The 23774-nt window shown below is 45.3% G+C and overlaps 1 protein-coding gene across 1 annotated transcript in view; it reads right to left on the bottom strand.

The window, feature by feature from the left end:
- Positions 1-23454, bottom strand: part of TMEM132D (transmembrane protein 132D) — a 481047-nt gene extending 457593 nt beyond the window's left edge. Inside the window, exons 1-2 of the mRNA XM_029218452.1 lie at positions 23355-23454; positions 21881-22757 (exon numbers count right to left, since the gene is read on the bottom strand). Coding sequence (XP_029074285.1) covers positions 21881-22757; positions 23355-23454 — 977 coding nt within the window. The remainder of the gene's footprint in view (positions 1-21880; positions 22758-23354) is intronic.
- Positions 23455-23774: the final 320 nt, after the last annotated feature.

Genomic DNA, 23774 nt, shown 5'->3' on the forward strand with positions numbered 1-23774 from the left:
TACAACTACTGAGCCTGAGCTCTAGAGCCCGTGAGCCACAACTACTGAAGCCCGTGTGCCTAGAGCCCGTGCTCCACAACAAGAGAAGCCACCACAATGAGAAGCCTGCTTGCCATAACTAGAGAAAGCCCACTCGCAGCATCAAAGACCCAACACAGTCAAAAATAGAATAAATAAAATAAACAAATCTATTTTAAAAAAAAACAATTAGGGGGCTCCCCTGGTGGCGCAGTGGTTGAGAGACCACCTGCCAATGCAGGGGACACGGGTTCGTGCCCCGGTCCGGGAAGATCCCACGTGCCGCGGAGCAGCTGGGCCCATGAGCCACGGCCGCTGGGCCTGCGCGTCCGGAGCCTGTGCTCCGCAACGGGAGAGGCCGCAACAGTGAGAGGCCCACGTACCGCAAAAAAAAACACAAAAAACAATTAGGACTGCACTGGGCTGCAGGTAGTAGATTTAATCACAGCAGTTTTTTTTAAAAAAAAAAAAAAAAAAGGGAGATCTTTTTCCCGCGTAAAAGAAATCCAGATGCAGATGAAAGGCAGAGTTGGAGCTGTGAACTGAAAAAGTTATCAAGGACTCAGTCTCCTTCTAGCTTCCTGCTACCACATCTAGATCATGACACTCAGTCTCCTGGTCTCAAGTTTTATTCTCTACACCCATCCTTACGTACCAGGAATGAAGAAGGGTGAAAGGCACATAGTGTGCCCTGGTTACCTCTGCCCTCTTTTATCAAGACAAGAATAGTGTCCCAACAAGTCTCTTCCAAAGATCTCCAGTTAGATCTCACCAGAACATACTGGATCACTCCAGGGTCTCAGCGTGTGTGGGATTTTCTGTGGGCGCTTTAAGAGCAGGCTCTGCTTCCTACAGCTCTCCAGCTCTCCCGCACGCCAGCTCCCCTGACCTTCAAAGCCAGATGTTCTGGGGCCTTGTCTTCCTGGTTCAGGACCCCTGGGCTGGGGAGCCTGATGTGGGTCCTGGATCCCTCGCTCCTTGAGGAAAACCTCTGCAACTATAATTATCCTCCTGTTTGTGCGTCGCCTACCAGAGGTGAGGGTCTTGACTACACTGCATCCCTGCCCCTCCTACCTATCTCAAGTGGTTCCTTCTTTATATCTCTAGCTACGAAAAACCTTTTCTGTTAGTCTTCAGGTCATTCTCATCAACAGTTGCTCTGTAGAATAGACGTGTAGTTGCCAAGGGGGAGGGGGATGACGGAGGGATGGATTAGGAGTTTGGGATGAGAAGATGCAAACTGTTACATACAGAATGGATAAACAACAAGGTCCTACTGTAGAGCACAGGGAACTATGCAATATCCTGTGATAAACCATCATGGGAGAGAATATGGAAAAGAATGCACATATATGCATAACTCAATCACTTTGCTGTACAGCGGGAATTAACACAAGACTGTAAATCAACCAGACTTCGATAAAATTAAAAAATAAATAAATTAAAAATACTCGCTCCGGAAGTTGTTGTAATTTTGGTGTGCCGGGGGGACAGGTGAGCTCGGGGTCTTCCTATTCTGCCATCTTGGCCACACCAGAAACTGAAGATTTTAACTGGACGCCTTGCCCCCCTGAATTACATGACTAGTTTATTAGCAAGAAATAAGGGGGAAATGGATGTTGGCTAGGCAACTAGCAGCTTCTGGCAGACTGACCACGAATTAATTCTACATAATTGACAGCAAATCAACGTGTAGTCCATCTGTGACTATCCACGTAAAGGAACAAAAGGAGAAGAGAGACTTTTAATCCATGGCAATGAATATATCCCGCTCCCCAAATATTTGTATTATGAGATTCCCTTGGGGGAAACTCTCCTCCACGGGATCATGGAGTGCTTTTTACTTTCTGTTCTCAAAGGTACAAATCATACAGGATTAAGTGACTTCGAAAATTATTCTCAAATTAGGAATAATCACTCTTTGGGGGCCTTTTTCAAAAGTCAGCCTACAGTATTTGTCTTTGTGTGACTTACTTCATTTAGCATAACGCCCTCCGAGTCCATCCATGTTGCTGCAAACGGCAACATTTCACTCTTTGCTACGGCTGAGTAGTAGCCATAACGATGGCAAATACTCCATGATATCACTTATATGTGGAATCCAACACATGGCACAAATGAACCTGTCTACAAAACAGAAACAGACTCACAGCCATAGAGATCAGACTTGTGGCTGCCAAGGGGGAGGGGGGTGGGGGAGGGATGGAGTGGGAGTTTGGGGTCGACAGATGCAAACTATTCTGTTTAGGATGGATAAACAACAAGGTCCTACTGTAGAGCACAGGGAACTACATCCAAGCTCTTGGGATAAACCCTCATAGAGAAGAATGTCTATATGTGTGTAACTGGGCCACTCTGCTGTACGGCAGAGATGGGCATGACATTGTAGATCAACTATACTTCGCTAAGGAAAAAAAAAGAAAAGAAATACAGTTAGCACTTGCTACCTGCAAAGACTCCCGCAGCTTCTGTGTAAGAACAGGCACAGGGTAGGTCCCAAACGCTACCCTCTTCCACACTTACCAGTGGTGCCTCCAGCTTGGCTGACGGGCAATCCTAGGTGTGGAGATTTCCTACGACCACACAGTAGCAGTGATGCTCCAAGAACGGGATGATCGAAATCTAACCCAGGTAGAAAACTAAGAACCAGAGGGATGTGTAGATCTATCAGCCTTGGGAGATACCTCCGTCTTTCATGGAATGTGCAGTCCTCAGAGTGATGCGAGCAGGGCTCAGTATCTGCCTGATACATATGAGAGGAAGGTAGGAAACCAGAGCAGGTGCAAGATGCAATAGGGCAAGAGGCAGCAAAACGTGGTTCTCATGGAAAATTACAAGCAGAAAGCAGAGGGATTCAGAAAGGGACTTGTGTTACATTTTTTGTTCGTTTGGTTTTTTTGTTTCATTTTTATTTTACATTGGAGTATAGGTGATTAACAATGTGTTAGTTTCAGGGGTACAGCAAAGTGATTCACTTATACATACACATGTATCTATTCTTTTTCAAGTTCTTTTCCCCTTTAGGTTATTACACAATATTGAGCAGAGTTCCCTGTGCTATACAGTAGGTCCTTGTTGGTTACCTATTAAATATAGCAGTGTGTATATGTCAATCCCAAACCCCCCTACGTTTTAATATTTTATTTAAAATACTGACCTCTTTCAGACACAGAATAACTGAACACGTCATCATTTGCCAAGTCATTTGCAAAGTTTCATGGGGGTTTGTAGACTTTCTAACTAAGATATGAGCATCTCTATGGGTAGAGATTATTTTTATTACCATTTTTTCGGTATAACGTATATATATATATATATATATATATATATAAGACGACCTTTTATATACATATACCTGTAACGTATTTTTCACACTGTGATAGACATATAGGAAACATTCGAATACATTTTGATTTATTGTCTAATAATTAAGAACTTCAAGGCACTAATCTGTTTTAGCACATTTTGAAAAAGTCTGCAAAATTCATATTCGATGCCTTTCTTCTGTATTTGAGAACCAACCAGAGTGAGCTTGGGAAGTCCTGAGGGGCCTTCAACGACTTTTTTTTTTTTTTTTTTTTGCGGTACGCGGGCCTTGCGGCCTCTCCCGTTTCGGAGCACAGGCTCCGGACGCACAGGCTCAGCGGCCATGGCTCACGGGCCCAGCCGCTCCGCGCTGTGGGATCCTCCCGGACCGGGGCACGAACCCGCGTCCCCTGCATCGGCAGGCGGACCCCCAACCACTGCGCCACCAGGGAAGCCCCCACTCTCTCTTTTTATATGAAGTATATTCTATTTTAATTCTTCTTCCACAGGAAAAAAACCCCTCATTTCTCTCTTAGGCACACTATGGAAACAATAGCTCAGAAATCCTCCCCGGGGTGCCACCAAAAATCTGAACTGGGGTTTGAGCCGGGGGGAACCCGAGAGCTCCGAGAATATTTGGAAGACACACGTGTTGACATTTGGCGGGAGTCTGTACAATATTTCTTCCTCATTTGCCAAAGAAAAAAGAAAAAAAAAAGGAATTTGGAAGCTTTTGTTAAAACGTCTTGGAACTATTTCTGATGTTTCCTTCTCATTGGAGTGAGGAGGTGCTAAAAATTTCTTTTGGCAAAAGAGAGAGGAAACGAAAACAAGGAAAACATTGAGATAATATATAAAAGCTATTGTTTCAGAATATCCCAAGCAGAGGCAAAAGAAGAGTAAACACTGACAGTCAGAGGAAAGAAGCCAGGTGGGAAACACTTTTCATATTCAGGAACTTGTATTACTTTGGGGGGAACACAAGCAACTTAAGATCAGTGGTGGATCACAATTTGTGCGATAGATGTGCTCCAATCCCTGGTGAAACAGTTGTTTCCAATAGGTTTCCAATGTCAAATCGAGAATGAGTTTCCACTATATTCAATATTCTGTAATAAACCATAATGGAAAAGAAAATTATATATATGTATATACTGAATCACTTTGCTGTACACCTGAAACTAACATAACATTGTAAGTCAACTACTCTTCAATTTAAAAAAAAGTTTCCATGACAAAAAATGCACCCCAATAAATTAAGGTGAGTGCATTCTTGGATTAGAAGAAGCAAATATGTCTAGGACCCTGGCCAGGGAAGGCTTCATCATCACTGTCAGAAATCACAAGACCAGCTGTTTAAGTTAATTAAAGAATGTAGCATATTGATAAATACCAATGGGAGTGTAAGAAAGTGAGAAAACAGAGCTGGCTGAAGTAGTAAGGAAAGGCTATATGGAAAAGATACAATAGTGGGGCTGAAGTGTTTAAACAATCTGGAGCAAGGCTGGGGAACCAAGCGTGATCACAGGAATAACTGGGTAAAGGTCCCGGGGGAGAGGAAATCCCCAAGGAAACAAAGACCAAATTCTGAGTGGAGGTACGGATGGATCAGAAGGGCAGTCCACTGGTGTAGGGTAAGGGGATAGGCACCCTTAACTACTGAAACAAATACAAAGAGTTCATTCGTAAATTTAGGAGAGACCGTAGCTCATCTGACCTGGAAGAAAAGAGATGGAAAAGCAAGGTAGCAACACAACAGCACTGCATGGCTTGCATTCCTCTAAATCACGAGCCTAAGAGTAGACAACAGAACAGTGGGGATCAGACCACAGAAGATGAAGGGTTAAAGTAAAAGGAAATGTAAAGCATTTTTAACGTCAGGATGTACTTTCCAACTCCAGGTTGCTCTAGTGATAGAATTCCTACCTCACAGTAATGACATGGTAATGGGGGGAAAATGCAAAAGAGGTAGACAGGGATTAAGGGGAAAGTGCCGTGTTATCTACCTTTGAAGACCAAGAATAAAATCATGAGGGATGAGAGAGAGACGGCCATGGACCAAACCAGCATCATCTGAGCACATGGCCAGGTCTCATGTCTTCATGGCCTCTGAGTGATGCTAACCACGTGACCAGTGGCATCTGGCCAACAGCATCTGGGCAAAATGGTGTCCATTTCCAGGATGGTCCAAACTCCCTACATGGCCCTCCACACTCACTTCCTACCTACTGGCTGGAAGTGAAGGACTTCAAGTCCTATAGGATGGCAGAGCCTCAGGGGAGCCTCAGTCCCCACATCCTCCATGGAAGCTCCCTAATGAACACTGAACTCTGTGTGAGCAAAGATACACACATGTATCTGAGATGCAGTGGCTGGCTTGTTACAGCATCTGGAGATACCTACTCTAACTAGCACAAAGAGGAAGACCATGATTTAGGTAACCGAAGCTAACCAGAGCCTGTATACTTGAGAAGAAACAAAAGGAGACCATCTGGGCTGAGGCTGACAGCAGCAAGAAATACGGAGTTAAAGGCTGACAGTTTCATACAATTAAATTCATCCATTTGACATGTTTGTTGAGTTCTGACAATTCGATAGAGCCATGTGATCATGCAATCTACATGCATGTATATCTGTATGTCTGTATATATGTATAAATATTTTGCTGTCTATTTCTATGAGTTTTCAGACCTGTATTGATTCAGGTAACCACCCACACAATCAAGATACAGAAGTTTCCTCACCCTCCAAACCTCCCTTGTGTTTCCTTTTGTAGTCAAGACATCTCTCCTCTCCATCCCTAGCAACCACTGACCAGTTTTCCATCCCCACACTTTGCCTTTTCCAGAATATCACAGCAATGGAAGCGCACAATAGGTGGCCTTTTGTGGCTGGTTTCTTTCACTTAGCATACTGTCTTTTAGAGCCGATTCTTAAGAAATGTTGGTGAGAGGGAAAAATGACACAAAAGTGGTGAAAGTTGGTAACTTACGGATCTGGGCAACTGGTTCATGGAGGTTCGTTATTTCATGCTTTCTACTTTCATACGTGTTTGGAAATTTCAAGAATAAAACGGTTTTAAATTTTGAAAAAAATAATGTCTGTTTCCTCTGGTTGTATATAAGCACTGCTGCTTAAAAGGGACCTAAAGACGGGACTTCCCTGGCCGTCCAGTGGTCAGGACTCTGAGCTTCCACTGCAGGGGGCATGGGATTGACCCCTGGTCGGGGAACTAAGATCCCACAAGCCGTGCAGCGCGGCCACAAAATAAAAAATAAATTAGTATCTCTTTAAAAAGAAATTTAAAGAAACCAAAGACCCTGGACCGAGAAAAAGCCTGGACTCATTCAGTCCAGGCCACCTGGTACTAGAATTACGCTGGTATCCCTGCAAGAGGCAGGGAGTAAACAACTGACAGATTCTAAGTCTGCATTTTTAGGATCTGAGTGTTCCCAGCCTCTGATGAAGCCAAGAGGCAATGTCCTACTTCTCCCGCAAAAACCAATATCAAACCTTTGCTCTTCTCCAATCTGAGAATTCCTTAAGTTTCTGATTCAAAGGCTCAATAGAGCAGAAATAGGCCAGTTCCTTCCCTAAGATGAAACTTACCTAAAATGAGGGCACCTACTGTAAACAATGGATTTTGCCCCTTTTCCAAGGTGACACAGGTCTGTAAAGAGAAAAGACCTAATCTTAGGCCTGAGTACCGTCACCCGATCAGCCCAGCACAGAGAAAACTCCTGCCGGCAAACAGCGGATGACAGGGGAAGCCTCAAACCTGTGCATCCGAGATCCTCTCCATTTGTACTTGTCTGAAACATAAGCCCCCCTGAGTTTTCTTCGCTGTTAATATAGTCAAGAGTCTGAAAAGCAGAATTAAAATAAATCTTCCTCAAACCGGTGGAAAAGGGCATCAGGTGCTAATTTTGAAGGCAACAAGGAATTGAAATCAGCTTTGGAAAGGGCACATTTTCTGAGCAGCATGTTGGAAATCCAGGCAGCCCTGCCATGGGTTGTCCCTTCTGGCGAAGAAAATGGATAGATCCGCCTTAAGAAAAGGCGGCTTTTCATGCGCTTTGATTTTACTTAGGTAGAGAATGTCAGAAACTTTTTCTTCTGAGAATGTGTATTCAGTTTCACCAAAGTAACCCGATTTTCAGACATCTTTTCCCAACAAATCATGTCTCTAGTAGCACAGCGATTCTCTTGTTTGATTAATTCTTGGTTTAAAAGATACCCCCAGACTGAATTCTTAACTCCACATTTATTTTACATTGTAATCCTAAACCCCATCCATTCTGGGGGAAGTTTCCACATAGAATGTGGTGCTGGATTTTATGACACCACAATCAATATTACTCTCTTATATTCTGGTTGCTTTTAGCATGTAAGTTTTGGCCCTCAACAAATAGTTTCCTCTGCTTCTTTTGTTTTCTTTCAACAGTATCTAGAAAGTGGTAATATACTCCTCTTCAGAGCCAAATGAGACTGTCTACCAGTAAGTAACGAGAAATGCCTAGAAAACACCAGGTGATCATGGTAGAAGAATGTAAATCCTGACGAGTCAAAGAATCAGTGAGAGGATGGCTATAAACTTCTTTGAAGAAGAATTCAACTAATATGCCATTCCATGATAAACAAGAAGGAAAAGTTTCCTTAGGATAATAATAATGGTCTCAGCCAAGGATGATCTGGACCCGGAGACATTTGGCAATGGCTGGAGACATCTACAGATCACAGCTGAAGGAGGAGGCAATGGCTGGAGACATCTACAGATCACAACTGAAGGAGGAGGAGGGCTACCAGTTGGTAGAGGCCAGGGATGCCACTCGAAATCCTACAAGTCTTAGAGCACTGCCCCCCTCCTCACTCCCCACACAGAGACACAGCAAAGAAGTATCCAGTCCAGTCAGTGGTGCTGGGGTTGAGAAACCCTGCCTTAGGATAAGAGCTGGGAAAAACTTAACCACAGAGTCTCAGATGCAGGACCAGAGGTAAAAGGTCGTCCCGTTTCCACATCAGCAAAGCTGGGCTCTACCAACACACAGAGAATCTTTTAGCGCTTTTAAATTCATCATGGTCTTTGGCTTTATATTAATCAAAGCACTCGATCCCCAGAGACATATGGGGATCGACTACGTGTCAGACACTGCACTGGGGTTTTGAGCATGCGCAAGAAAGGAAAGAGATCTGCTCACGTGGAGCTCACAGAGGGAGGAGACCCAACAGTCAAAGCACAATGACCCAAACAGCTGAATTCCACGCAGTGGTAAGTTCTAGTAAAGAACATATTAAAGCAAGATGATGGCGGGAAGGGAGGGACCCTGCTTGAGATGCAATAGTTAAGGAAGACCTACCAATGTCTATGTATCTATGTATCGATAGCCGTCAGTCATCCACCCATCCACCCATCCAGGTAACCACTTATCCATGTATCTTTGTATCTGTGTATCTACCTACCTACCTATCCATCCTTCCATCCATCCAACCATCCATCCATCCATCCATCCATCCATCCTCTCATCTATCTATCTATCTACCTGTCTTCATCATCACCATCATCTATCTGCCTTTCTATCCGTCTACACTATCCCTTCTTTTGCCCTCACTTTTCTCACCTAATGTTTTGGAAGACTTTCGTATCACAAAAGCTATATAGTTTTCTGTGAATAGCATTATGCTAATGTAAAATAACCACTATTCCTTTAATGAGCACTTCAGTGATCTGCAGACATCGCTCTATTATCTTCTGCATTGAACAGCGTGGAATGTTACTGCGGAAAAGTCTACAAACAGCCTGAATTTCTTCCCGTGGTAAATGACAAGTGACTCACTTTTTCCTTACAAAGCATTTTGAAATCTGGCGCGTATCACTCACATACACACACATGTACATAAGTATATATGAAGTATTAACTGAAGTTAGATATATGTAGTATAAAGAAAAGAATATATATCACAAATGAACAGTTCAAGAAACAACAGTAAACACTCTTGTACTAGCGCCCAGGTTACGAACTAGAATATACCCAGTATCTTTGAAGCCCCCTGCATGTTTCTCCCCATTAATATCCTCATTCTCCCCACTGAGACCTATTATTCTAAATTTTGTGTTCATCTCCTTGTCATTTTTTATAGTTTTACCTAAATGAATGTATATATCCATCATCCATGAATACTCTGCTGTTAATGTATGCCTAATTTTTAATCTTTGCATAAATGTATTTTTCTGAATCTTTCAATTAAATATTTTATATCAGAGATTACCCACAGGGGTGTAACTGAATCATTTTCATGAATGTATAGGATTCCATTGTAGGAATATGTCAACATTTATTTATCCATTATCCTCTCAACGGTCATTTGGGACACTTCCAGTTTTTTGCTATTAAAACAGCACTGCTATGAATATTTATGTATGCCTTCTGGTAAACAAATACAAGAGTTTCTCTAGATTCTAGACTTTAGAAGTGGAAATTTCGGGTCATAGTGTATGCGTATCTTCGACATTGCTGGGTGTATTTCCTAAAAAGGCGGCACCAATTCTGCCCACCAGGAATAAATGAAGGTTTCCTTTGTTCCACATTCTCTACAACTTGTGCTATTATCAGGCTGCCTGACTTCTGGCAACTTGGTGGATATGAAATTGAAATGTATAGTAGTTTTAATTTGTTCTTCTCTGATTTCTAATGAGATGGAGTATCTTTTCTATTTATTGGCTACTTTGTGTCTTTTCTTCTGTGAAATGTCTGTTCATATATATATATATATATATATATGGTTTGGTTTGGTTTGGTTTTTTTGCGGTGCACGGGCCTCTCACTGTTGTGGCCTCTCCCGCTGCAGAGCACAGGCTCCGGACGCGCAGGCTCAGCGGCCATGGCTCACGGGCCCAGCCGCTCCGCGGCACGTGGGATCCTCCCGGACCGGGGCACGAACCCGCGTCCCCTGCATCGGCAGGTGGACTCTCAACCACTGCGCCACCAGGGAAGCCCAAGAATTACTTTTGCTTTATGCTTCTTCCCAAATAAATTCTTCCTCTCTCTTATATCGTTGTATTTCCTTCCTCCCTCCCTCCCTCCTTCCCTCCCTCCTTCCCTTCCTTCCTCCTTCCCTTCCTTCCTTCCTTCTTCCCTTCCCTTCTGCAATCTATTTACATAGACGGACTGCCATTTCTCTTGTAATCTGATTCATGCCCAACTTGGGCAACTCTGATCCACACCCAGGCCTTCTATTTGTGTGGACAGAACATGGATGAGTTTTACTCAACATGCATTATCTTACAAAATATACACCAACACCTGGGTTTTCAACAGCCTGGGGTCACGGAGAGAGGAGGAGCGTTCAGGCAGGGCTTTGATGGATGGAATGAGGACCTGTTCCCCCTTTATGCTCTGTGCCTGCGTCCACTCAACGCTTTGTGTGTGTGTTGAGATGGGAAAACGGAGAGGGAGAGAGGGTCAGTCTTGTATTTCTTCCATCGGCTTGGAATAACCCTGGGCTTCAGATCACACCTCCGATTCATCTCCGGGTCTGGGATCCTTGCTTTTGATAAAGACACGCATCCCTGGATGATCTCTTTTGTCATCAACAATCCTTCCACTGCCCAAAATGAGAACAGAAAAGAAATACGAACACTGAGTTTTCACATTTGCATAAGGAGCTCACAGCCTGAAGAGAAAAAACTATTATCTTGCTTCTCTGTGTTCTCTTTCTTCTGCCTCTGGCTCTTTCCAAAGTTGTTATCATATTTATGATGTTTTCTGTTTGGGCAAATTCATTTCTGCATTGCTTACGACCCTTCTGCCTTTGCTCCCAGCTGGGGTTGACATAACTGACAAACCTTCATGATTGTCTCTGCTTCTGGTACAATATGGAGTTGATGGGAAAAGATATTCTGCTTTCATAAAAATTATCTTTTCAAACAGCTACACCCACAGGGTCAAGTCAGGGAACAGAAACCACAGCAGATAACTGACCGGAAGGGCTTTAATACAGAGGACTAGTTACAGAGGGGCTGAAATTGCTGGCAGAACAACTAGATGATGGTGATGCAGCCCTGATATAAATAACTGCAGGAAGTCTTTTCTCCTCGGGTCAGAAGGACAAAGCAAGGAAGGAGGGGGCATCATAAGAGGCCAACGGCAAAGTCTCCCTGTAGGATTTGGAGCCATGGCACAGGCTGCCTGGCGGGGGGTGGAACCACGGATGGACGAGCTTTCTGGCCTGAGCAGGGACCGGGGAGCAAGACAGAAAACTATGCCGACTTCTCCCATCTTCCCGGCCACAGGATTCCTGCCACTGGGTCCCACTGGCCGAAGCCATCAGAAGCCAGATCTGGGTAGTGTAGGGCATCTGGGAAATGCAGGTTACAGAGGTGGACCTACTGAGAGTCACAGCAGAGCACGAGAAGGGTGAGCTGTAAACTGCAGAGCAAGCAGCCGCAGTGCATCACCTCTGTCCTTTCGCAAGTAGAGCTTACTGGCGAAATTCCCTATGATTGCTAATTACTTACTAATGCAGCTAACAAACTACCCTAAAAGTTAGTGCTTTAGAACACCACCGTTTTCTTATACATCACTCTTTATGTACCAGGAATATGAGCAGGGCTCAGCCGTGAGATGCGTCTGCTCCACCTGGAATTGGTGCAGTCCCCTGGTGGTACTAAGTTGTCCACTAGCTGACCGACAGCGGCCAAGACAGCTTCATGCACGTGTCTGGGGCCTGGACAGGAATGGCTAGAAGATGGGGATCACCAGGTCCCCCCTCTCTCCATGGAGCTTCAGAGCTTCTCATGGGATCTCCCAGAAGACGAGCTGGACTTCTTACAGGCGGCTCTGGGCTCTAAAAGCAAGTGTTCCCAGAGACCTAGGTGGAAAGTTACAGCTTTTTAGAGTGTCTAGCCTCAGAAGTTCCAGATCCTCACTTCTTCTATATTCTACTCGGAAAGCAATACACCGAGGCCAGGTTCAAGGGGCAAGAGGTGGGGAAGAGAATCCAAGTATATAAGCCACGTTCAGGTGTCATCTCTCTTTCAAAGAGGCTTTGAAGGAGGGGAAACTGCACACTTGTGGTCAGATGCACCACGTTGATTTTTGCACCTATATCACTCAGCTGATCTCTTTCTTACTCTTGAGCTGATGCCTTCCCCAGGCCTTTGTTTGTGTGTTGATGCCGGAATGATTTCTGCTGGATTTTTAAAAATCAATTTACTTGCATACCTTCAGAATTCAGGAGACAGAATTCTGACACCTGGGTCCGCTCTCCTGTCTCCTACCAGCAGGTGCTGAGTCAGTCGCTCTCCTAAGTGATCCAAGGAAATGCCTCTTCAGCAGCTTTGAACATGCTCCTTCGTCTGTTTCTTCTTCACTGTTTACGTCGGAGGCGACCTGCGCCTTGTGTTAACACGGCCCTCTTTCAGAATGAATGGACACTGCTCAGCGTGAAGTGACCTGAGGTCATCTGTCTGCATTTCAGCTGATACCTGATGCGTCCCTTGGGTGACTGGTTATTTCCTAAATGCCTGCTCAAGGCTCACCTGTCGTCTTTCGTTTACACCATCAACACCCGGAAAGCTAAGAGCCCAGAGACTGAGGCTCAGTGACCTTCGATGACCTTCCCAAGGGTGCACAGGCAGTGAGGATGCCAAGATGGGTGCCCGTGGTCCTGGCTCCATGCCCTGTGCTCTTCCTCATAAACCCATGTGGTCTCCGAGAGGTGTGCCCCCTGGATCTGAAATTGCCATTCCTCGTGATAATTACCAGCGTCTGAAGTGCCTGGACGGGCCCACAATAATCCACGTAGCATCCTTCAGAGCTCTTTACACTGCAGTGACTGGTAAGCCTGACAGATGCTCATGACGGTGGACACACCTTCAACTGTCTATGCTCCAAAGCACTGTCTTAAGTTGGCATCTTAACCTGCCAAACAGACCCCCCCGCCAATGGTCTCTCTCACATCACCGACTACTCAGTACAGGGCTGGGTCCGTGTCTCTTATTTGCTATTACATCCCCGGCACCAAGCTTCACACTCAAGAAACGTCTCCTCAATAAGGGAAATGTTTCAGGTAATTCATTCTCTTAAGTGCTTTTAAAAAGAATGAGATTTAGGAGTGTCGGTGTCTACCTTCCCGCCTCGCATTGATGAAGAGGGATTTTCCAAAACATGGGTTCTGGGATATAGGTCAGCGAGGGCGAGTTCTCCGGACCTCAAAGTAAAGGCGTTATGAGCTCTAGGGCGTCTGTCAAGTTATTCACCTCTTGTGTTTCTGTGCCCAGTTCTGGAAAACACAGGTGATAAAAGCACCTACTTCGTGGGGTTGTTCTGAGGATTAAATGTGTGAAAAATATTTTAAGCACTGAGAACAGTGTCAGACACAAGTAGATCCTTAATGCTGCTGCCTATTATTATCACCATTATTATTATATTCAGCTATCTCCCCAAACTTCCTGGACCCAGCACATCACTCCTGTGTTCCCACGAGTAACCCAGAAGAGGTACAGAGAAATCACATCTGAAGGTGCTGGGAGAAGGATATGAAGACATTCCCTCAACAGCCTCTGTGGCCAGCCAACCAAAGACCACCTTGGAAGTGGAATCTCCATGGATACCAAATGAATGAACAGATGACACTAAAGACCAAAACCCATCCCCAACTCCTCCCCACCTGGCCTTGTATAAACCTCTACCATCTCCCCACTCCTTTCCACCCCAGAACACAGAAATGTGACTGGAGGCAGGGAGAGGCCGTAACACTCTGAAATGGCTGAGTGTTCTCACCCAACATGTATCTACCTTTGCTCACCCAGATCTGCAGACCCAAATTCACACCAGCCGTCAGAGCAATCAGCCGAGTACAGCCATGATACACTAGTGAACCCAGCCCTTTCCCTCCAGTGGCTTTCAGTCTGGTTGAAAAGGAGACTGTCAGGTGGGTCTACCATGCAGGGGATGTGATAAGGTCCTTACACAGAGATGAAGGTCAGCTCAAGGTTACAGAGTATAAACAGCAATGAGCAGAAGCTGGCATAGCCAAAGAAGATCACAGAGAGCTTTGGTTGCATGACTTTGACCCCCAGAACCTCTTCATCTTAAAACTGCAAGTTGGTACCCTTGGATCAGCATCTTCCCTTTTCCCCCTCCCCTCAAGCCTCTGGCAGCCATCCATCTACTCTCTGTATCTGCGAGCTTTTGTTAGGCTCCACATATAAGCAATAGTATACAGAATCTGTCTTTCTCTGACTTACCTCGCTGAACATAATGCCCTTGAGGTTCATCCATGTTGTTGCGGAAAAAACAGAAATCACTACGTCAAAGAGGTTGTCTGCTCCCCGCTCTTCACTGCAGCATTATTCGCGGAAGTCAAGACATGGAAACAACCTGAGTGTCCATAGTGGATGAATGGATAAAGAAAATGTGATGTATATACACCATGGAATATTATCCAGCCATAAAAAAGAAGGAAATCCTTCCATTATCTTCTAGAACTCCCAGCCCTGCCAAGTTGGCCAAAGTCAAGTTCTCTTGCTCATGAGACAAGCCTCCCACTAGAACATGGGAAAAAGATTCAGTGAAACCTCAGGCAACTTTCCCAGTACCAATCTGGGAGCACAGCTGGTGCCACCGTTGGTACCTTCCTCCTTTCTTCTTTTCCCCCAAGAGGATCAGAGCTGTCAACCTCGGTCAAAAAAAGTATCGCTAGAAAGGAACCATAGCTGTCAGGTGATGGAGGGATTCTTGAGTTGGAGGCCACTATGGATTAACATCCTGAAATGCGTGAAGCCCGTGAAGTTGTGTACAGAAAGGCTGTGTGTATTGTTACACAGTGGAGCTTGCACATACATGCAATTATGTGTGACTCAATTATACAGGGTGGGGGGCACAGGGGACTGAGAGAGAGAGAGAGACAGAGAGAGAAGGCGGTTTAAACAGTTAAATTTCTAACTTGACCATTCTACTCAATAAGCATAGCCCAGGATAGCAAGAAGGATGACACGGACCCAATGGCTCCCAACTCCAGCTGCATGTCCGAATCTCTTGGACACCTTTTTAAAAAGACTAACACCAGACACAATATTGTAAATCAACTATACATCAATTAAAAACAACAATAATAAAAGAGATCATGAAAAAGATTGAAGAACCATTTTTTTAAATCTGTTCACAGTATAGCTTTAGTTTTCCGTTACCTTAAGGTACATGAACTGTAATAACAGACCAATGATTAATTACTTAAAGAAACTCATGTGCAGGCATTTAGCTTCATGGGTATTTTTGTTACGAAAAAAAATACTAACACCAAGGCTTCACCCCAAGAGGATCTTAGGAGCAGTCACCACTGGAAGCAGTGGCCTCAGCTCATCTCAGCTCCGGGTCCCTCTTACAGCACAAGTACCCTAATACGGCTGCACCCGACCCTTGTCATCTTGCATACATTACATGGCCTTGAAATAGACCGACCCTCTCACCTCAAGTCTCACAGAAGAACCTGCTCTCTGGCCCCTCCCTTAACAGAAGGTACATGGAGTGGACTCATGGAACCAGTGACAGCTATTCGATCCCCCAGTAGCCGACGGGTGTCCAGGGCGGGCCAGGTAGTGCATGAGGAAGGAGGAAAGGGTGGTGAGCAGACCGAAGTTTCTGCCCTCCTGCGGCACGCATTCAAGCAGAAGTAAAAACGTGTGGCAGGTACAACTTAAGGGATTTTCCAGAAAAGCTGGACCCTACCCAGTGTTACCTTCATTCTAAACTGGGAACCTCCCTCTGAGTAAGAGCTGAGTTTTTTCCCGACAACCAGGATCATAGTTTTTCACGTGCAGGGGTGATTTTATCCCCGAGGGGACATTGGGAAACAGCTGGACCCATCTTGGGGTATCAAAATTCGGGGTTGTGTATACAGTGGGTTGAGGCCAGGGATGCCGCTAACCATCCTACTATGTACAGACCGGACTGCCCCTCACAACAGAATGTCATCTGACCCAAATGTCAATAGCTAAAGGCTGAGAAATGTCTACTCTTTTGAATTATAACCCAAACTGTAAAGTCAATCTCCAGAAGCCCTTACTGAAATAAATGAATGATTGAATAAATAAATACATGAGGGAGAATAAACAAATTTCACCTGCAGGATTCCAAAAAAAATTACGTAAATATACCACCCACAACGAGGCAGCGTGTAATTCTGTAATTGTGAGCTGTGGACCATCACTTCCTTCTGGAAAATACAGTATAGGGAGTGCAGAGAAAAGCAACTTTACAGACGAAAAACCTGAGAAATACCACCCCAGCCAGTGACTAAATTTCACATCAACACTGATTAAGTCAGGGCGGGAGTACGTGTTCTTGATACAATGCAATGAAAATGGCATTTTTCGTTTGTTTGTTTGTTCTTGAAAATCCCAATTGGCTTTTATTTCAAGATGATGGGGGAATAAAAAAGAGCACAGAGATACACCTGATGTCTTTGTGCCTTTACCTGTGCTGTCCTCTTTGCCTGAAATCCCTTCTTTTTGGCCCATAAAACCACTACATAATCAACAAGGACCTACTGTACAGCACAGGGAACTCCACTCAATATTCTGCAACAACCCACATGGGAAAAGAATCCAAGAAAGAACAGACACGTGCATATGCACAACTGAGCCATCCCACTGCACACCCGAAATCAACACAACACCGCAAGCCAACTACACTCCAATCAACACAAAACAAAAATCAAATTAAAAAAAAAAACCACTACATATTCTCCACTCCCCCAGGGCCAGGTCTTACTGTCTCATGCTCCTGTCCCCTTAGATAGGACTCATCTCTCCTCTTTACTCATCTGTGTATTTCCTGACTTCCTCAATAAATGCTTCTTCAGTGGAAAGGTGAAAGAGAATAGAGGGGATGATTTTAAACTCTTGTGGTTGGCAGACGAATAAAAACAACACTTTATCTCTGTGCTGTTTTACCCCCAAACCCATTACTTCGGTCTCATCACGAGGAAAACATCAGATAATCCCAACAGAGGGACGTTCTTCAAAAAGTCTGAACCGGGAAGTCTCAAAGCTATCAAGACAACAGAAACAAAGCAAGTGTGAGAAGTAGTCACAGTCAAGCGTAGTTAAAGACATGATGACTAAATGTACATGATATCCTGGGTGGGAGCCTGGAACAAAAAAGGGGCCATCGGGCAAAGACTAAGGGGATGTGAATGAGCGTGGACTTCAGTTAATAATAATATGGGTGCACTGATTGTGACAAATGAACCATGCTAATGAAAGATGCTGATAACAGGGGGAAACTGGCCACCAGGCACTTGGCATTGTCCCGTACTGATTTCAAAACTTTTTTTGTAAATCTAAATATATTCTCAAACAGGAGCTTTATTGAAAAGAGAAGGAATGGCCTCCTTTCTCTGTCTGCCTCTCACTCCATTCCGCTCCAGAAGCAACTCCCTTAATTCCCACCGGATGACAGACGGAGACGCAGTGCCAAGCACAGATGTCAGGGACCTGTGCAGGGTTTCGAGATACCCAACATCATCCTCTCCTTAAAAGCACCCAGTTTTCTCAGGAGGGAAACACTGCCACCCCGGGATATGCTCTTAGTGAAAGATGACTCCAGGAGCCCACCTCTCATTCTGGAAGCCACACCGGCTCCCTCTCCTACCCCGGGCACAGACAGCAAGTAGGTATGTGAGCCACTGGGAGCTTCCCAAGGGTCTTTGCACCTTTGATTATAGTAAGAACAGAAGGAACTTCTGAAGGAATTCGTTGTGCCGGGCCGGGGAGGGGTGCTGGGCAAGAAGGCTGTTGCATCTACACCGGGGGCAACTTCCCCCTCCCACCCTGTGCATTGCCAAGGCTAGTGCCCCCGTGCCTTATTAATTCTTGAGACCCAAAATATACATCCAACTAATCTTTCATGTATTTATTTTCTTAGATTAGCAGGCTGGGATTTATGGCCTGCAGCTAAGAATATTATTGGCTACACCAGGGCATAGCTTACCTGAAACAGAATAAGAAGAGATCTTTTCCTGGCCCAAGGCAGGTTCAAAAGCTACATCATTCAAGTGAATCGAGTTCAGGGCCAAAACCACCTCAAACCACCACATATTATTTCTAACAACTGAGATTCCCAAACCACCAAAGAATATCTTTTGAGGCTTATCAACCCCAGGCCCACTTTGTCGCCTTGTCAGATATTCTTACTTTATTCTCTTTCTCTTTTGTTTACAACTCTTATCTTTGCAAGAATATCTACGTGGTAATAATGCCTTATTCGGAGATGGCCTTAGGTCTGACCACAGTCTGGGCACGAGATTCTTAACAAACTTGAGTATTTAGCATGTAAAAGTGTAAAGACTTCAGCAAAGCATATGTATTGGTTAATAATTAACAATATGCCCGTTTATTCATTCATTTAACCAATCTAAGCATATCTCTGACTTTGAGAAAAGCACCCAGGCATCTGAGTGCCATGCCTCTTTTCTGGACCTTTCCACCTGCATTTCCTGGAGTATCAGGGAACCAAGCTAATGCTATGCAAATATCTGGCTTCAGGCTCGCATTCAGATCTGACAACCAGACTCCTTTGAAACTGACTTCCCGTGGGAAGAAGCAACCAAAAAATAGGTGGGAAAGATGAGCAAGAAAGAGCTTTCGAGGCCTTTGATTCTCCGGACACGTAATCAGGTGATGGGAGACCTAGGATGCTTCTGACATTAGCTCTCTGTCGGGGAAGGAAAGGAGATGGGGTGGTGAGAACATGCAAGAAAGGGTACAAGTGCTGTGGGATGCTTCTGTTGTCCACTGGAAGGAAAACATTCTCTGAAATTAAAAGGGATCCTTAGATGTCTAAAGAACAAAAGCATTTTGCTTTTCTTCCTTTGTGGAGGTCTGCTTTGGAAGACTCGAGCTCCAGGAGAGAACAGAACTTCTAAGATGACAAACAGCCCCATCCTGGTTTTCCTCTGTGCAATGGTCAATGCACACGCATGCACCCTCCCAGCTGTTTTTGTAAATTGCCCTTACGGATCATTTGCACGACAAAACTTGTTTCCCAGAATGGAAGCTGAGCCCCTGTGTGTAGCCACAGAGTCACCCAGAGATCACAGGCGCAGAAGTGACAGGAAGGTGGCAGTAGGTGGTCAAACCCTGTCCGCAGCAGGAGTCCTGTTGGAGGCAGGTAATTTGGTCCCCCCTCCACCCTGGCCATCCTTAAGTGGTGAGGGAAGTCCTGCTGACAGCTGATCTATAAAACATTAGCCCAGCTCTGGACCTCGTTAGCACTGTCACCGCCGAGTCTAGAAACAAGTCACCATTGCTGAGGAAAGCACCCAAGGACACTTGGCTGGATCCTTCAGGGTTATTTACAGCAGGGGGCCAGATAGAGCAGGCTCGTGCTAATTCTAAATATTTGGAAGCCATGCTAAACGAGCGTCAAATTGGCTTCATTAAAAAAGATACACAGTTTCCTTATTTTCTAATTATGACAATTCAGACTAAAGGCTAATGACATTACCAGATCCAGGTTTCCCTGTCAGCTGTTTTCATAAACAGATAAGACTCATTCCTAATTAGAGCATGTTACGTAGTCAACAGGCACATTATTAATGCCAGCCTTTAACAAGACGGAAAGTGTGCCACTTTACCAACTTAAACACACGTTCGTGAAATATTTACTGATTTACTCTTGTCTTAACCAGAAAACTGATTTTTTTAAACACCTTTCTAATTGATGGACTCTGAACACATACACTTTGGCTCTACGTCCAAAATTTTCCAATCTTTTGACTTGGAAGTGGAGCCACCCGATCTAGATGCTTCAAAGGTGCTTCTTTCTGAATCTGCAAAGACTTGGATCCCTTAGATTATGTAGCCCAGGAGCAAGTTTCTCCGTGTCACAGCTTGCCGATGACAAGGCAGCCCTCAGGACTCAGAGGAACACCTCAGTGGGCAGTGGATTGTGGTTGGATGCACAGCTATTTGTGAAATTTAATTCTACATATATAACCGATTCCCAAAAAACCCGATGTGGATATCATCTCCTGGAGAGTTAAAACTTTAAGAGATTCTGGTTCGTAAACCAGGGTCCAAGAAATCAACAGTCAGTAGTTGACAAACAGAAAAAAATGTCGGAATACGAAATCACGTGACTTCTCCTTATTCAGAACCTTGAGTTTCCATCAGCAAAATATTTCTCTATATAAACAGCCATCTCCACGAAGAATATTATTTAAGAGCGCTGAGCCCGAGAAAACCAAGCACAGAGCTAGCACACCAGCCCGAGGGTCCACGACCAGCTCAACCTAGGTCTGATTTCTGAAGAACAGAAGGGGGAGATCATGAGGCCTCAGACCCACAGATGTGTTTATGTGCCCTAAATCCCTGTGTGTAATCCCCAGATGCGCCTCCAACCCCAGCCAAAGGTTTTACCTTCCAACAATCAGCCAAGTTCAGTCATGAGGTTAATGCTGTCTATTGGTTTCTGTTTCTTCAGTTGAGATTAAAAGGGAATTCCCAGCACTAGGTCACAATCAACAAAACTGAAATGTGCAAAGTATGAGCAGAAGAATGACTCCTTTCTTAAACTCACCCATCCCTTAACAAACACAGAAAGAAAGAAGTTTTAAAAAAAAAAAAAGAAAGAAAGAAAGAATGGGAAAGGGACAAGAGGGTGATCGTTACTGGATGAACTTTAAAAACCAACATATAAATGTGTATGTCCACGAACACTCCTATGTTCAGAGGTCACAAACAAATTTGATTAGATGGCACTTCAGATCAAGTTTCTGGAGTATGTAGCAGTGTCAGGACATATTTAGTGACCGAACAACACTTATGCCAAATAGCTGTTATAATCAGACTCATCTGTGTTTAAAACAAACGAACCAAAAAACTGGTATGAAAATCCAGTGAGGCCAAGGCAAGTCGCTTCCCTCCCATACTACATTCCAAAGAGAAAATGCACGCATTCTTTTTCCCAAAGCTCACAGTACTCACTTTCAATGCCTCGTCTTTGGTATAGTCTTATGTAAGACACTCGACGAATTCTACTGGATAGCCTTCACACTTTCTGCTCTTTTATATTTTGAGCAGTAAGCTCTATTTCCAGAGAGAAACAAAATGGTAACTTTGAGGTTGGTACCATAGAGCGCACTTAGAACTCACACGTTTGGAAGAGATTTTGAGTTGGCACAGCTGCATCCCCTATCCTTCCCGACAACTGTCGCCATCCCATTTGCAGGCTGATTTCAACTGTGAGCCATTTATCCTAAAACCTGCTGAGAACCGCCTGAGCCAGGGCAAAGGCAGACATCAGCCTCCTCCCGGCTTTTCTGGGATGGCCCGGAAAACCTAGGAATAAGAAGGTCTTCACCGCCCAGCTGCCAACCCGGAGAGATCCAGCTGGTCTCTCGATTTGACAGTGAACACGGAGCCTATAAAACCTGGAAAGATGCTTCTAACCCGGACAACGCTAACACATCTCTCCGGATCAAATAGACAGGGTTCCCAGAAGCACCCTTTGACCTTGGAGATGCTACAGGGAGATACTCCCAATGAACTCACCTCAGCGTGAAGCGGTCCTCCGTGGAGTTTTTGGAGATGGAGACGGGAAACGTCAGCACATCTCCCTGCCTGACCGTCTTTGGCACGTACTGCACGGCCACGTGGTTGTCCAAACGCAGCTCTCTCAGGGGCGGCCGGCTCGGGGTCTGGTAAAGAAAAACACTGCCGATCCTCTGCAAGGGAGGCCCCGACTCATCGATGTCACTGCGGCCCGTCCGCATCCCTCCGGCTCTCTTGGCACAGTCTCCGCGCTCGTCCCCGGGCTGCAGGGCGTAGTAGAGCTCCACAGGGCTGCCCTCGGGGGGCTCGGGCGACTTCTTCCTCCCGGCCACGACCGTGGGGGGCCCGAACCAGCCGGCCGGGAGCTCCAGCTGTGCCACGCACAGCCCCAGGGCCCCCTGCAGCCGGCAGCTGCCCCTCACCTCCCGGGTCTCCCGGAAGGCGAACACCCGCAGGCAGGGCAGCCTCTGCGCGGGGCCGGCGTCATCCCAGTCCCTGCCCACCACGTGGAAGAGCACGTGCACGCGGGGCCGGCTCAGGGAGACCTTGTCCCGCAGGATGTGCGCTTTCAGCTTCCAGTTCAGGGAAAACGTGCTGGTGAATCCAAATGGGCTGGAGGGCAGCATCAAGTCCTGGGGTACCACCTGCTCGATGGCGAAAGGCCCGTAGCTGGCGTTCAGGACGGGGAACCTCTTGGATCTGTAAACCAGAAAGGACTCCACGCGCGACTGCAGACTGGAGTTTCTCATGACGTCCTGGTTGGCTTCCTTCAGGAAGAAGGACACGTCCGCGTGGTGGATGTGGTAGGTCACTGGGAGGTAGGTGGGCAGCGAGGAGAACCTCTGGATGCTTTCCAGGATGCCTCGGCTTGCCACCACTGTCGGGAGGAATCGGGGTTCAGGGGTTAGAAACTCCAGGGCAAGGGTACCAATATTTCAGACCTCCTCCCCCCCTTTATAAGGATCGCCTTGTCTTTGCACTAATTATGCAATTCTTTATTCAAAAGGTCTTACTTAAATCAACTCATCTTATAGGAAATATATTTCTTCAAAAAAATTGATGCCACTGGAGTAGACAACAGGCATCACTGGCCATGCATAGAAGCTAAGTGTGCAAATAAATAAATTTCAAATCATGCCTTTAATTTTCAGCTAGCGGTCCTGGTGCCCTTAGGAGGCGATGGGTTATGCCTAAGACTTGTTCTCTTTTCGTTAAAGGGAGAGATCCTCATGAGAAAGGTCTTAAGAACGTGCTGGCATCCAACAGAGAAGGGCATTCCTGTTAACCAGATGGACCAAGATTGGAAACGAGAATGACTTTCTCAGCATGTGGTTTGAGGCTGTGTCCATATTCTACCCAATACTATTTTATGTTCCACCAGATACACACGCTGCACGTAAGGACTCACTGACCATCGGGAAATGATAAAAGGACGTTAAGGTGGGCAATCACATATCAGTTGGACATCACACACTTTCCTGGGCGTTAAGCTGAGAGATGGAGAGAAAAGACCTCGGAAGGATAATGCTAGGAGGAAACCTCCAGAAACAGATGAGATGGGCTGACCACGTCATGTCGGGTCCATGTGTCCCTAGAACCCAAGAACCAAGGGAAGCCCATCACTCATCCTTCGTAAAAGCTACGTTGACCCCAATGCACAGAAAGCATTCTTTTTTTTTTTTTTCCTTACTAAGCATATCCCTCCCTCAGGGGGAACATTCCAAAATGTTATTTTTACATTGTGCCTTATATTCTGGAAGAAAAACACGGACACAGAAATTACATAATTCAAGACCCAACTTAACAGGCTTTAGAAACGGAAATTATTGGCTCTGGGATCACTGACTTTCTAGGCAAAGCTCCACAGGAGAAGCCCTGACATTGATCGGGCCAA

Source organism: Monodon monoceros, unplaced genomic scaffold, assembly GCF_005190385.1.
Source record: "Monodon monoceros isolate NGI ecotype Baffin Bay Population unplaced genomic scaffold, NGI_Narwhal_1 Super_Scaffold_1, whole genome shotgun sequence".
NCBI lineage: Eukaryota > Metazoa > Chordata > Mammalia > Artiodactyla > Monodontidae > Monodon > Monodon monoceros.